Source organism: Eumetopias jubatus, unplaced genomic scaffold (genome assembly GCF_037043125.1).
Source record: "Eumetopias jubatus isolate StellerSeaLion01/CBP00866 unplaced genomic scaffold, mEumJub1_p1.0 scaffold_14, whole genome shotgun sequence".
In the NCBI taxonomy this organism is placed as follows: Eukaryota; Metazoa; Chordata; class Mammalia; order Carnivora; family Otariidae; genus Eumetopias; species Eumetopias jubatus.
In genome coordinates, this window is record NW_028274820.1 from 105,026,684 (window position 1) to 105,041,882 (window position 15,199).

Genomic DNA, 15,199 nt, shown 5'->3' on the forward strand with positions numbered 1-15,199 from the left:
TTGGAGAAGTTGCCGGCATCCCGAAAGCTTCAGCCTCTGCTTCTGTTTACTGAAAATGAGCACGGAGTTCGCGATGTACACAAATGGGTTGGGAAGTGTAGGGAGGAGCGTTCCCCTGAGTTGCTGGGAAGGCTTCCGCCAGGCCTTCCCTGGCTTGCCTTCCACGACCTTTGCTTTTCCCTTCATTTTGAGCCCGGGAAAGGAAAATGAATCTGTTTTCGGAGACGAGCTTGGTTTGGGAAGCAAGGAGGGCTCCTTAGAAAGCGGTGTGTCTGAGCCATCTCCCTTTTCAGCCCTGCTGTTCGCTCTCCCTCGCCCCACTTAGCACCCCCAGGCCCGAGGGGTCTTGGCTGTTGTTGCAAGTTAGGCAAGAAAAGCTGGAAGGGAAACCCGAGGGGGAGCGCTGGGAAGGAGGCGAGGCTGCAGCTGCGCGGGGTGCGAGCGTGAGGACGCAGAGCGCAGCTCCGCGCCGAGGATGAGCGCCCTCGGGGCTCTGCTCCCTCTTAGTACCCCCCCAAACCCTCCGCGGTTTCCGCCTCTTCCGCGCTCTCTTCCCGCGCAGCGGGGGGTGCGACCGACCTCTGGGCTCCGAGCGCCCCGAGCCCCGCGGCGCGCACGCCCCCGCCCAGCCCCCGGCCCGCGCGGCCGCCCCGTGCCGCCAGCCCCCTGCCACCCCGGCGCCATTACCGGGCCGCGCCGAGGGGCCGCTGGGGAGGGGGGAGGAGGAGCCGCGAGAGGGGCCGGGGTGGGGGGAGCGCTGAGATCCGCGCTGGCTGTTCGCCGGTCTCTAGGTGGTGCCAATTCTGGGGCCTAGGCATTTTCCCTCCCTTTATGTTTTTTGGGTTTTTTTTTTTTTTTTCCTTTCCTTTCTCCAGTGCCTTTGATTAGGCCGTCCGTGGCCGTGGCGAGGAGTTGAGAAAAGCGGAAAGAAGCGAGGGAGAGCTCACACCCCCAGACCCCCGGCTCCACCGTGCCCGCCGGGGGAGGGGGCGGAGGAGCCGAGCCAGGCAGTCGCCCGGCGGCGACTTGAGAGTGGCGCGCGGGAGGAGCGGCAGCCGCCGGCTTCCCTTTCTTCTGCTGCTTCTTCCCTCTCTCCCCGGAGGGGGTGGGGAGCGGGAGCCCGAGAGGGGCAGGCAAAGCACAGAACGCCCCCGAGGCAGCCAGCGAGGGCGCGGGCACCGATGGCTTCGCTGTACCAGAGGTTCACGGGCAAGATCAACACCTCGCGCTCCTTCCCGGCGCCCCCCGAGGCCAGCCACCTCCTGGGCGGCCAGGGGCCGGAGGAGGACGGCGCGGGGCCCAAGCCCCTCGGAGCCCCGGCGCCCGCGGCGGCGCCCCGGGAGCGCGGCGGCGGCGGCGGCGGCGCGGGTGGCCGGCCCCGGTTCCAGTACCAGGCGCGGAGCGATGGTGACGACGAGGACGTAAGAGCATCTTGGTGGGTGGGGGGAGGCGCGTCCGCTCCGCATCTCCGCATCTCCGAGGGTCGGGGTCGCCCTCCTGCCTCCCCTCCCTTCCCCTCCTCTCCTCTGCCTCCCCGGAGCAGATTCGCTCCTCAGCGCCGATCTCGGTCACCGCCGTCCCGGAGCGGGTCTCGGTCTGCAGCGGTGGTGGCCAGGAGTTGGTGCTTGAGAGAGCAGCGTCTGTGGGGTTGTGCTGCTGAGATGTGGGATGGCTGGGGGGTGTCACTGGGTGTGTGAATGTCTGTGGTTACTGTAGGTTGTTATGCTTCCTAAGGCGAGAATTCAGTCTGTGCTTACAACTTGACGTTCCTTCCTTCCTTCCTTCCTTCCTTCCTTCCTTCCTTCCTTCCTTCCTTCCTTCCTTCCTTCCTTCCTCCCTCCCTCCCTCCCTCCCTCCCTCCCTCCCTCCCTCCCTCCCTTCTTTCCCTCCCTCCCTCCCTTCTTTCCCTCCCTTCCTTCATTCCTTCATTCTTTTTCCCTGCTTTGAGACTGGGGAAGAAAAATCCCAGGCTTCCCACCTGTCAATGGAATCTATGCGTTGTGCCCTTCTCAGCCTCCCCCACGCTGTCCCTTTGCTCAAATGGGCCCTACTTCTCACCTCTCCAGGACACTTACCCCTCCAGTGCTGATAGTGTTGGTGGTGATTTCCTTTTGGGCTGGGGGGGGGGGGGGACATGAAACACTAGCATCTGAGGCCCAGCGTCCTGTCCCAGGGCCCAGCACAATTTTTGCTGATGGGAGTCAGGTCCTGCCTGTCTCCCATGCCTAGCCTTGGACTAGCAGCTCTACCTTAGACCTGCTTTAGGAGAAAACTTCTTAGGGGGCATGTTTTCTACTCTTCTTCCGGCTGGAAGCCTGGGTTTCAAAGGTTGGATTTGCATATCACCTTAGTAACTGATGACTCAGTCAGGACACTAGCGGGCAGCTTAGATGGATGAATGCAGCCACCTCTGTTGATCCCTTCCAGCTATTCCAAGGGCCAGGGAGGACCACAGAGAGAAGCAACTGCCTGCTGAGATGTTCTCTTCCCCGGGGAAAAGAGAAAAATCCCAGACAAGCTCTCGGATTGGCAGGCAGAGCTGGCCTGGCTGCTATAGAGCCCTTAGAGATATGCAGGGTGTGTTGGCTTGTAGAACCCACTGCGTGTACCTTTGAGCAGTTTCCTATCTGGGGGCACCTGGGCACAGGTCCTCATACAAACCTCAGATAGCCTACCCTGACATGCCCAGGGCAGTACATGTCCCTGCACTGAGCAGACAGTTGTGCTCATTGCCTTGGGTCACACTGCTTCACCATTTGGTTTTTCTTTAATAGTGCAAGGTTGGGGGGAGGGGGTATTGAGAGCGTTCACAGGGACAATTCTGAAAAAAGCCCCTGAGGTTTTATTGTTGTTGCTGGTTGTTTTTGTTTTATGAATGGAAGATGTGAAGACAGGGATGATGAAAGTTGGTGAGAAGTGCAGTTTGTACACACACACACACACACACACACACACACACACACCCCACAGCTTGTATCAGATCTTGCATGACATTTTCTTATTTTCTTTTGGATCCTTTCCAGACTCCCCTGGTTACATAGATAGTGAGCGGAGAGCTGTCCCTCACTTCAGTGGGTCAGGTCCTACGGGAAATGCATGGATTCTTCAGACATCTGGTTCAAGGAACTAGAAGTCTTTGAGGAGGGGTTTTGTTGGGGTTGGTGAAAAATTCTGGAGGATTAAACTATTGAGAATCTTGGGGAAGACAATTGAACTGCAATGCAGACAGAAATTATGCACTTTTTGCCTTAAGTCTGACTTTAAACTGTGGAATTGTGTTATGCTTGGAGAACAACGCAGTTTTCCTATCACAGGCTCTAGGTGTCGCTAGGAGAAAGGAAAGGCAACAGTTTCTGAATTTTGTTTCGGATGATCTCCACCCATCTCTCTCCTTTTTTCCCCTTCCATCTTAGTTTGGAGCATATAGTTCCAGTTCCTTCTTTTCAGTTTGATATATGCCTAGAACTGTTTCTCAGATAAGCAAAGGGTTGAACTGGGGAACAAATTAGGAATCTGACTTTTGCAAATGATTTCTGCTGATGTGGCTCTGACTTAAGTGTATCTGACTTAAATTCAGGAAGCCCTGACATCAGTGTTTTTTCCTGAAAAATACAGAAGAGTGTGTGTGTGTGTGTGTGTGTGTGTGTGTTATCATGTAGGTGTGGGTATAAACAGTGTACATGCATAAACATAGTGTACATGCATATATTGTCCTTATGAAATACATACATATATATGTATTTAAAATGTCTGATCAAATCAATGACAGAGCTAAATGTGGCATCAACTTCTTGAAAACTTTTGTGTGCTTTTCTCAGAAATGGCCATTCAGAACTGGAAAAGTTATGTCTAAAAATTTACAAAGGATAGTTGTACATATTAAGTCACTTTTCCTTCAGGAACAATAACTGCCTTTTGTTTAAGAGATACCCGTTTAAAAAGATAGTAGATGTAAAAACTGCTTTTCTTACACCAGCTCTTGTCAAGATTAGAGAATTTAGAGCCATCATTTTGCTACCCAAATGTAAACCAGAAGATGTGCAGCTAATTAGGAATGCATTGCACATTATTCTTTGCATGTTGGCGCGACCTTTTAAAACACTGCTATGAGCAGTTTGGGAGGGCCCCATTGCTGGGGCAGGGAGCTGTCCAACGTGCTGAAGCATTCTCTGCCGCCCCTCTGTCTTTTGGCAGGCCCGCATGGCTAGGATGAGAGCTGTCCGAGGTGCTGAAACACCCTGGAGCTGGTGGCTTCACTGCCCTTCTATGGCTTGTCAGTAAGGGAAAGCTGTTCCATGGTACAGAAACAGCTTTCACGCCTTGGTCACCGAGACAGTGATAAACAGCATGCCTTTAAAATCCAGCGGGCTTTGTGCCTCCTTCCATCCAAAAAGGGGAAAATAAAATGTAGTTCTTGACCTCTTATGTGTGTATGCATGCATGCCTGAATATGATTGAAAAGAAGTGATTCCCACCAAAATAAAATTTAAGGTAGTCACAAGATGTAGCAGAGAGAAATCAAATGCTGAGATTGTGCAGTGAGTAATTAACTAGTATTGCATTGCCCATCTGCACAAACTACACATGTAAGGGAACTCCTGTCCCCCCTTCCCATAGCCCCAGAAAAGCCTGCTTTGGTTGGGTCAGTTCTAAGACACGAAGTTTAGCTCTGAAATAGAAATAAAGCTAGAATACCTTTTCTATTGGAGTTTCCTCATCAATCTTAAATTTATTTAAATATAAAGTCAATTACTTGGACAACCCCTCTGAGGAATCAATAGCTATTTTGATTAAAATTCATTTTGTAGGTTTAAAAATAAGTTGACTCTTAAAGGAAATGTTGCTAGAAGTGACTTTTAATGGAATTTAGTAATTTCCAATAGGAATTAGCTGTGACTGATTTTAAAATACTGGACTTTGTGCCTCCTCTGCTTGAGTGGTTCTGTTTTATTTTTTAAAGGACTTTAGAGGCCTTGGGTGGTAGTCTTATTGAGGTTACATTAGTATGTTCCTGTATTCCTCATTTTTGGTGACACATGATTTCCTAACAATACAAATCCAATGACAACAGAATTTTAAATCAGCAAATTGGCCGAATCAGGCCCTGAGCAATGAGCCCCTGCTTATGATGTCTGTCAGCCTGACAGGGCCAATTTCATCATCCTGTATCTTAGGCGTGACGGTTGTTCTTCAGCAACCAGACCATCTTTCCCTTCACCTTGGTTTTTCATTGGTATGATGTCAGCGTTCTGTGAATTTCTTCTTGGTATTTATCAACTTTAATGTTTTTAGTAGCTTGGCTCCACAGATAGGTTTGCTTACCTTATTACTTCCTTCTGCTCCAATTTTCATTTTTTAAATATTGAATTTCACATTATTTCCCTAACATACGAGAAAAATGCTAAAACTTTCAACTGTCTACTTGATCCCATTGTTCTCATGACTGATTTGACAATGCTTAGTGTCCTCACCTACAGATATCACAGGGTCATTTGGAGCTTTAACTTGAGGAGACAGGTAGAATTCCCATTTCACTCCTCATAGTGGTAGTGCCTACAAAGGAAGTGCTATTACATGCTGAGCACTGAAATTCATTCAGTTTCAGTGAATATGTTGTTGCCAGTACTAATACTATTATCCCTTAATCTTTCTTTCTCCACCAGTTCTCTCTTCTTCTCTGCCTACAAAGGGAAACGAAGACCATCTTCACTGGTCTGTTTTGCCAACTCTGGCTACAGTCCTGCTTTTCTTTCTTCTATTACAATTCAACTTCTCAATCAAGTCGTCTACAACGGATTCCACTAACAAGTCATTGACAATCCTCTTTTCCTTGTCTACCTCAGTGGCAGACTTAGGTTCTTACTGTTCTCACTGCAGAAACTGGGCATTCTCTAAGTAACTTGATGTAACGCCCTGTGTGGTGCCTCTGTAGTCCTTGTTGTTACAGCTTCTGCTCTTGGGGACCACCATCCTGCACTTCCAAAATTTGAGTCACATGTTTTTCACAGTGCTGCTGGAATTCATGCCCTATCTCTTTCTTTCTGAAGTTGGTTCACTAGTTCTTTGCTACATCATTTCCTCATACCCTTCATGTGAGATTGTGGGAGAACCTATACTCCCATAGTTTGGTTTCCACTATTCTATTTTTTACCTTTCATACTTTCTAAAGATAAATTCGATCTCAGATAAATTAGAATGAAGGTAAAGGGAGCCGAATATACCCTACAGTGTCTGTATTAGAAGATGACTAAGTAGTCATCTTTTCTAATATACATCCCCTAGCATTTCTTTTGAAGATATTTTGCTTTTCTGTTTTACAGAATTGTAGAATTGAAAGGACCTTGGTGCGCACCATCTTGATCTCTCTTCCAGGCTTTTGTTCCACATGTCAAGCAGCTAGACACTAGATTGTTTTTGTGATGGTGACAAGGTAGATACATGGACTATACCCCTAACATTCCCCTTCTATTTATGTCTGCCTATTCTAGAAACCTTTCCTCCTAATCTCTTTATTTGTAATGGTAGGATCGCCATCCTTCCATCTCCTAGCATGACATACAATGTATGTAATCATATACAAATGACATTTGCTCAATATTTTTCTTTTTTGTTACATTAAGTGTTTCACTAGATAAGCTTTGAGGTCCCCTTTTGAGCTTAATGCCATATAAAACTATATCCTAGCGCCCTGCTGGAGACAGTACTTGTTCTCCTGAAAAGCTTAGTTTTTGCACTTCAGAACATATTTTAAATGCATAGGAATCGTTTACCACATAAAATAGTCTCTCTGTAGGTGTTTTGGTAAAGTGAATAATCCCTGAAGTTTTGAAAATATAATTCTGCATCTATAAAGAATTTGCTGAAACTATAATACATCTATAACAAGATTATATAAGATTTTGCTTACTGTCTCAACACAGAATATAGTCATAAGTAGGAAATTGTCTAGATTGAAGGAAGTAAAACTAGTGACATAAGCAAAGTCAGTGCTAGCTGAATGATGGGTGAAGCTGAATGTAGCATCAAAAATACCTTACCTCCGCATCACACCTTGTATTTTTTAAGGCACCACTAGATACACCTCATTCTGTCTTCGTAGTTACCTTGTCTAAGGAGGAAAACCCTAACTGACAAAGAGCTAATCTGTTGGCTTGAAAAACTAATAAGGGTAAACCTAATTACTTTTCAGTTGGATGAGTCAGTTGTCAACTGTGAATGATAGCAAACAAATATCAGTGTGTTAACCAGCCTTTGGTCTCTAGAGCCTGTCACAAAAGTATGTGTTTGCTGAAAGCCCAAGTTGTTTGTGGAAAGTGAGCATTATGCCTTTACCGTGGATTTGAGTCCTGTGTAGCAGTAAGACATTTTGAGGTGGGCACGGAAGCCTACTTTATATGGCATGCTTTCTTCTTTTTTAATTTTTTTTTTTAGTGCTGCCAGCACACTTATTTTATTTTATTTTTTAAAGATTTTATTCATTTATTTGACAGAGAGAGACACAGCGAGAGAGGGAACACAAGCAGGGGGAGTGGGAGAGGGAGAAGCAGGCTTCCCGCCGAGCAGGGAGCCCGATACGGGACTCGATCCCAGGACCCTGAGATCATGACCTGAGCCGAAGGCAGATGTTTAACGACTGAGCCACCCAGGCGCCCCAGCACACACTTTTAAATAATTTACTTGTATAAGTTACCTGTAGAGTGAAGGAAGTGTCTGAAGCATTAGAATAACATAATATTAATTTCTATTTTTGACAATGGAATCAACTCATTTTCCTACATGAGATTAATATTCTAATGTCACTGTGTAGACAGGAATTTCTCTAGATGTTGGCTTTGGACATTTTTTCTTCATAAAATAGAGCTTTTTAATTTTTTACCTAAAGCTTTTTCTTCTGTAGAGTCAGAATGATTAATGAGTTTAATTTTTGCCAGCAACTGGCAGGAGTTGCTGAGTAAGATGTACATGCTGATTGTATATAACCCTGTTCCTTTTAATTACTCTGATGATAACAATGCATTTATCAGCTGAATGCAGAATGCCTCTCTGCAATATACAATATTGATCCCTTTCATAGAGCATTGCCTGTAAAAATAATATGTACAGTAATCCTCTCGAAATTAAATTCTGCTTAATAAATTTAGTGTTAAGGGCACTGACTGCCCATGCGCCATGGTATGATTTGCTTTCATTTTAAGCATGTGGGTTTAATTTTATGTACAAGTCAAAAAAAAAGGGGGGGAGAGAAAACCACTCAGCCTTTCTGGTTAATGACTTTTGGGACATTTATCTTTAGAATGATCTAGCATTGTGAAATTATCTGAAATAGAACATTTTAAAATTTGATAACCTCTAATTTTACAAATGAGAAGACTACAAGTAATTATGCGAATAGTATTTGGCAAATCACTTGTGTTCTCTGGACCTCAGAGAAACTCAGCCTCCCATTCTCCCCTGTGTTTTTCTCGGTATACTCTGCGGTACCATAATTGAGTGGAGGAATTAACTTAATTATATTACTGAGTTTAAAAAGTATGAACATTATGAAATCTAACAGTCTAAATTAATTTAGTTCCAAATGGATGTGCTAATTGCCACAGGGAAAAACCATTTGGCCACCATAGTGTAAGATTTTGCCCTGACTTGGTTTCCCCACTGGTTTTATTTTTTCCCTCTGTGTCTTTCTTGCTGCTTTCCCAGCAGCAACCAGATCTATTTGGAGCACTGGACATGTTCAGTTTTGCCCCACGAGTGAGAAAGAAATAGATACAGATGTAACTTTACAGGAAGCCTGGAAGCCAGTAAAGCCTGTAAGGCGCAGGTGGGGTGAAAACCCTGCTTCCCGGAGTCGGAGCCTCTTGGGTGGTGGTGGTGGTGCAAGCAGCAGGTGCTGGGGACGGATGTCGCACTGCAGCACAGGGAAGCGATCAGAACTCGTAAGGATTCCGGGAAGAAGGCAGGCTCCTGTAGCTACAGATGCAACGTTCTCAGGGCCTAACACAGGGCTGAACTTGAAAAATGGCAAATTTCCTTTCACTCAACCCTGCATATGTAGATAAACGGCTTGAAGGCGTTAAGATCATCCCAGCAATATGCCTCATAGTAGGGAAACACACATTCTCACACACTTTTTTTTTTTTTAATTCGGAAGGAACTTAAGGATTTCCTGGGGCATCACGGTTGTAAAAATGTGTAAACTTCCTATGTGTAAACTTCAATGTGTAAACATCCTATTGCACTCCGATTTCATTTGATATCAACTCGTACCTTGGATAATTTTGGGTCAATCTTAATGTGCTTATGTTAAAAAAAAAAAAAGTGGAATAGGGCATAGAGGCATCTTCCCCAATTTGGAGTTGAGAAGACCAATTAATTTTTTCTATCTCCTGTTGTTTACTGTTTGGGAAGATTTATTTTAAAGGGAACTACTGGAATTCATCCAGCAGCTTTCATGGAGCAATGGGATCTTTGTGGTGTGGGCCTTGATATGTTTATATAATTGTGTGTATCCACCATACTTTATACATTGTATCCCTGATGTATTTAAGATGGCATCAGCCAGTGGGGGAGGGGGCGGGAACCGAGTAAGTGAGCAATGGGTGGGAAGAACCACAAATAAGGGGCATCCTATAATGAGAGGAGGGGTCACAGCAGAAATTAAAGGAGGGAAAACACCAGCGTCTAGTCTCCCTAATCATTTTCCCCGGTACACTCAATTTTCTAAACTTTATTCAGACCTTTCATATGCCTCATGCAAAATCCCATTAAAAAAATAAAAACAAGAAAAATGAGAAACCTCTATAAAAGTTTTGAGAGGTGAAGTTATCTTTTCGTAAGACCTTTTAGAGTTGCAGGTTGTTCACGGCCCCACAACAGACCCCCCCCCCCCAGTGTGAATGCCTCCAATTACTAGAAATACATTTCTTTCCAGTTTTTTTATGTGAGCAATCATCTGATTTATAAAAATATGCAACAAAATGTTACAAAATATCAACTTCAAAACAACATCAAAGAGTAAGTGTATTTAGGGACGCCTGGGTGGCTCTTGGTTGGGCGTCTGCCTTCAGCTCAGGTCATGATCCCAGAGTCCTAGGATCGAGTTCCGCATCGGGCTCCTTGCTCAGCAGGGAGCTTGCTTCTCCCTCTGCCTGCAGCTCCCCCTGCTTGTGCCCGGCTCCCCCTTTGACAAATAAATAAATAAATAACATCTTTAAAAAAAAGAGTGAGTGTACTTAGCCATACTCATCTCATAACAGAGCAAATGGATGGAATAATTCATGCTGAAGCAGATGGCCATATGAACTGGCAACAGAAAAAGTTGATAAAGGCAGAGGAACTCTTATCTGTTAGAATTAGAACCAAGGGGCCGCATAATCATCTGACATCAGCTCAATGTTGTATCTGTGTTTAGAAAGGTACATGACGGGAACTCCAGGGATCTTCCAGATCTTCATCTAAGGTCCTGGTCAACTGTGGCCACAAGGTACACTTGTGCTGAGTTACTCTCTGTCCTAAGCAGTCATCTGATTAGGTTCTTTTGTGTGTGCCCAGTAATTGCTCAAATCTTGGATCCTTGGCAATCGTTAGAGCCACCCGATCCTTTTGCCCCAATTTCTCAATTTCATCCATTACACCATCAGTGATACAAGGGATACACTTGGCAGTCAGACGGTCTGTCATTGACTGTACTAAGTGAGGTTTGGCTTTAATGGAAAAGTTGATAAATTTGGTGTCAACCAGGATATGGTGAGGTGGGCCCAGCGGTGTGTTATATTGCAAGAATAAGCAGGAAGGATGTTGAGGGATTTTTCTTTCCTTGATTGTTATCTTTCTATTTTGGGTTTTAATCTAACCTTTTCTCTAAGCGTCTGATCTCAGAAACTAAGCATTTGCTTCACGGTTGCATGCTTTCTTGCTTTCCTGTGTTCACGCCGCACTCTTGTTTCTTCCGGAGATGCATTTCCTGATCTGTGCTTACCTGGAGCTTCTGCTCACCGATCCTCATCGCCATAGCTTCTGAGAGAAGACAGAGCTGCCCTCACATTTCTGCAGTCGACGGAGCCATGTGGTCCCGTCTTCCTTCTCCTTTCCTGCTCATGCCTCGAAGATGGCTTTCCTCTCTGCCCACCTTTATAGGTCCTCTCAGGAATCTTCATGGGGGGGATTGCCATAGTTTTCTGGGACACTTAGGCTGCAGTACAGAATACCTAGCTACTTCCCCAGGTGGTCTCTCACATCCTCTTTATCATGCCCGTCCTGCCTTTTCCCGTTTGCACATGTCTGCTCTCTGTGGCCAAGCATGAGGGAGTGTGAACTGCTGAATCCCAAGTGAGTGCCCCTGTTGGCAGCTCCACACTTGCCTTCCCTCCCACTCCAGTGCATGCCTCCAACAAGGACAGCCCGTCGGCAGCAGGGGCTCACCTAAGCTTACATGAGGATAACGGTTTGGTGGAAGGATGGCCAGGAGATGCCACTGGGGGGGAGGGGAGGAACGGAGTGGAGAAGTAAGGTTGGGTTAGATTTCCTCAAGCTGCCACTCACGCTGGGTGACGGAAGAGGCCTGGCTTCTCCCGTGGGTGAGCGTCGGGGTCATCGGGGCGGCTCTGCGGTACTTCCGGGTCTTGGGGCACCCCCCCCCCGGGAGGGATTGTGCCCCTCTGCACCCTGAGTGAGGCATGGCTGTGCTTTACTTGGGCTGAGGAAACGGGGGTGGCAGTGTGTGCGGCACTTGCAAGTGGAACGCGTAAGAGCCAGCACCGGAGTCGCTGTGCCCTCGCCTTCCTTCTGCCGTGGGGACAAGCAGTATTGCAGGAGCAGCTGTTCAGTGGGGATGATATAAACTTTGGTGTGTAAACCACAGAGATGATGTTACTACAGCATAACCTAGCTGGAGCTGACCAGTGCGGTGGGATGAATGTTAACGCGGATGGCTCATCCATCGTTATGTCCGGGCCGCGATTCCATCATCAGCTCGGGCAGGTCCGGCACTCACTAAACTCGTCAGGAGGTTTCACCCTGCCTTCGCGTTTCTCACGACAATGTTTAGTCCTCAAAGACACTGAATTGGAGGACAACAGATGTTGGAGGGCATGAGTCTTACCCGTTCTGTCACTTCCTTTATTTGGGGGGCAGGTGGGACCGGTTCCCTGAAAGACAGGGCCACGTGCTGGTGGTGTGTGGGGGTCGGGGTTGGAGGGACGGGGCAGTAGGAAGAGTGCTTAGGTAGGTCTCTGGATAGCCATGGCGGAAGCCAACGTTGGCTTGCAGGACGTTGCTAAGGGTGAGTCTCCGAGTCAAGGCTCGGGGCCTTTGGTGGGAAACCCTTCAAGTCACAGAAGTAGCAGCTCGCACGGGGAGGCTTTGAAGGTTCCTGGTGTGGAGAGCAGTCTCGGTCCTCGAGTCTGTCCTCTGTGTATGCTCTGCTCTTCCATCTTCGTGGATTCAGGACGAGGTTATTTGCACTGAGGGAACTGAAGGGTTTCGTCATCTGAATAATAGGAAACGTCAGCAAAAACATCTAGCTTTCGCCTCATACTCTTTCTCCCCAGTCAGCATCCTGCTGATGACCAGTTAATCTCCGTTTTGTGTGTGGAAACGTGTCATGGATTTCTCTTCCTTTTTTCTAGGTTTTTAGTTCTTCTTAAATTCAGCCCCCAAATGACTGGTTATCTATGAAGGGGAGAGGGGGATGCCCTGGGAGACAGGAGTGCCGTTTCTATGGAAACGGGAGCCGGTGGTGACGAGCAGGGGCGTCTGGCTTCCTTGTTGCGTGGCTGGCCTTACTGAACACTCAGTCACCGCTGTGCTTCCTCCTTGCTGTCCTATGGCTCCAGCGGGATCATATCAATCAGTGGAGCCTTTGTTTCTGCAGGTCCAAGGAGAGCACCTGAGCAGAAGCCCAGTGTTCCCGCGCCTGCCTCCCCATGCTCTTTCTGGCCATGTCACCTCTGCTCCGACAGATCTTTATTTCACCACAGCTGAGGAGAAAGCAGTCTTGCTCTTAAAGCCTTTTACTGCACCTGGGGTTGGTCGCAGTGTCTCTGAAGAAGGAGGGGACCTTGAGCAGTCATTTCTGGCCCTCAGGGTCAACCACTTCCTCTTACAGGCACCATTTTCCTACTTTAATGGACTCCCAGGGAAGGTTTCCCCATCATCGTCCGAGACCTGCTTCCTCTTGCCCACCCAGTTCATGGTAAGCAAGCCAAGCCCGTTACCGTGTGCCCCGACCTTGCTAGGATGGCTACTCTCAGTATCCCCTGCCCCACGTGACGGCCACCGGCCACTGAGGTGCGGGGAAGCCTGCAAGGGCTCCTCACTTCTCCCGGGGTAAGAACCAAGGTTCCTACAATGACTGAGGGGCCCACGGCGCTGTGCCTCCCCACTCTCACCCCGCAGCCTCCACGTTGGCCGCTCTGTCTGCTGGGATGTTGCTCCCAGGTGTCCTTCAAGGCTTTGCTGCAGTGTCGTTCTCAATGATGTCTACACTGCCCACCCTGTTTAAAATTGCAATTCACCCCACCCATCACTCCTGATATCCACCCCCCCCCCGCTCAAATGGAAGGTATTTCTCACCTTCCAGCATATTATATAATTTTCTTTTTTATGCCTGTTTTATTTTTGCCACCCACCCCCCCGCCCCCATCAGAACGTTGTTGGCTGAACTCGTATAAGGATCTTTGGCTGATTTGTTCTCCGATGCATCCGGGCACCCAGTGCAGTGCCTAGTACATCCAAGGTTCTGTTTGTCAAACAATGAGTGAATGAGTGGTATCCTACCTGAAAAGTCTCTCTTTGCTTCTGTCTGAATAATCAGGTTCCTTTAATCCTGTTCTCAAAACTTCTTTTGGAATTGAAAGGTTCTAAAACTGTGCTCTGAACCTTGTACGTGGCTGTTTACAACGGTCTGCAAATAGATTCTCTCCTTTTCAGGATTTCATTTATTGTTTGCTTCTGAACAGGCTCTTCCTGATGGTTCTACGGTTGAGAAGATAAAACAGTTATTAGGGAAACAGTAGGATTTACTTTGGGAAGACCTGCGTAAAATGTCAGTATTTAGCATTTGTACTATTTTGTCTGAATTTAAAAATAAGTATGAATTAAATATAAATTTTCTATATATGACTGTTCTTGCTGACTTTTTTGTGGTTATCAGCAAAAGTAGTAGAAAAGAAGGTCCCATTTGGGAAAATGCGGATCTTTGAGAAGAGAGTCCTTTATATATATAAGAATATGGTAAGCTGTTTTTGATTAGAATTGTATTACCTAATTCTCAATTTAAGTGAAAGAAAAAGACCACAGCTCCCTTTTTTTCCATGACACTGTGACCATCTCTCTAATCTAGGAGGTGGAAAGTCACATGAGAGTATTTTTGTATTTTTGAACTGTGTGTCATTAGAGCAATACTAAAGTTCCCAGACCAAAATGCTCAGTTTTTGCCAGAAAAACTATTCCTGGATTCTGTAATCTATTGGAAACTGCCTGGGGCCCTTAGCTACTTACAGAGCCCATTTTTGTGATAATACAGTCAGGACTTGTCTGGCGGTTAGGAGCTGGTGAAGACAGGAGACCAAACCCCCTGTTTGATCCTGACTTAGCTCTGCTTTTCCGGGCTGAGTGGCCTGGCTGGTGGCACTCCCCTCCAGCCCTGGCTCAAGGCTGCGCTGAGACACTTGATTCAAGTCTCTGTAAATAAATTGTACAGAATCAAGATTTGCGATTTTCGTTACTGTCACCAGACGGGGTTGGCGTGCAAGTATGTGTTGTGAGTACTCTCGAATCCACAGCAAACTGGGCTGAGCTGTTTAACAACAGCAAGGAAGGCACACTTTGAAGGTGTCATCAGAGACCTGCAGGAAGGCTGCATCCTTCATTCAAAGACAAGCTAATAAGCATGTGTCATTCTGGAGGCGTCGGATGGTGCCAAAGTGCATGCAATTAGAGAAAGATAATGCAACAGATAATAAGGAGATGCATAGCCGTGCAGGGTCAGCTCTCTGACCGCTGCATTGAAGTCATCAAAGTGCCTCTGAACACTTAGGCCAAAAGCCTCACAAAAGCCCGCTTTCTGCTATGCGTACTTTAGGAATGTGAGTTAATGCACCAAAGTTTCAAAGTTCCCATCCAGCTCAGGTCCAGGGAGAGAGAAGGGTCTGTGCACACCCCCACCCGGCTCTCCACACCCGAGAGGACCGAGTGAGCTCTG

General features: G+C 46.9%; 1 protein-coding gene and 1 pseudogene across 1 annotated transcript in view; one reads left to right on the top strand and one right to left on the bottom strand.

The window, feature by feature from the left end:
* The first annotated feature begins 1,181 nt into the window (after nucleotides 1-1,181).
* Nucleotides 1,182-15,199, top strand: part of DPP6 (dipeptidyl peptidase like 6) — a 719,037-nt gene continuing 705,019 nt past the window's right edge. Inside the window, exon 1 of the mRNA XM_028089214.1 lies at nucleotides 1,182-1,421. Within this exon, the coding sequence (XP_027945015.1) occupies nucleotides 1,182-1,421 (240 nt within the window). The remainder of the gene's footprint in view (nucleotides 1,422-15,199) is intronic.
* On the bottom strand, nucleotides 10,350-10,913 carry LOC114197983 (rRNA-processing protein FCF1 homolog pseudogene; annotated as a pseudogene).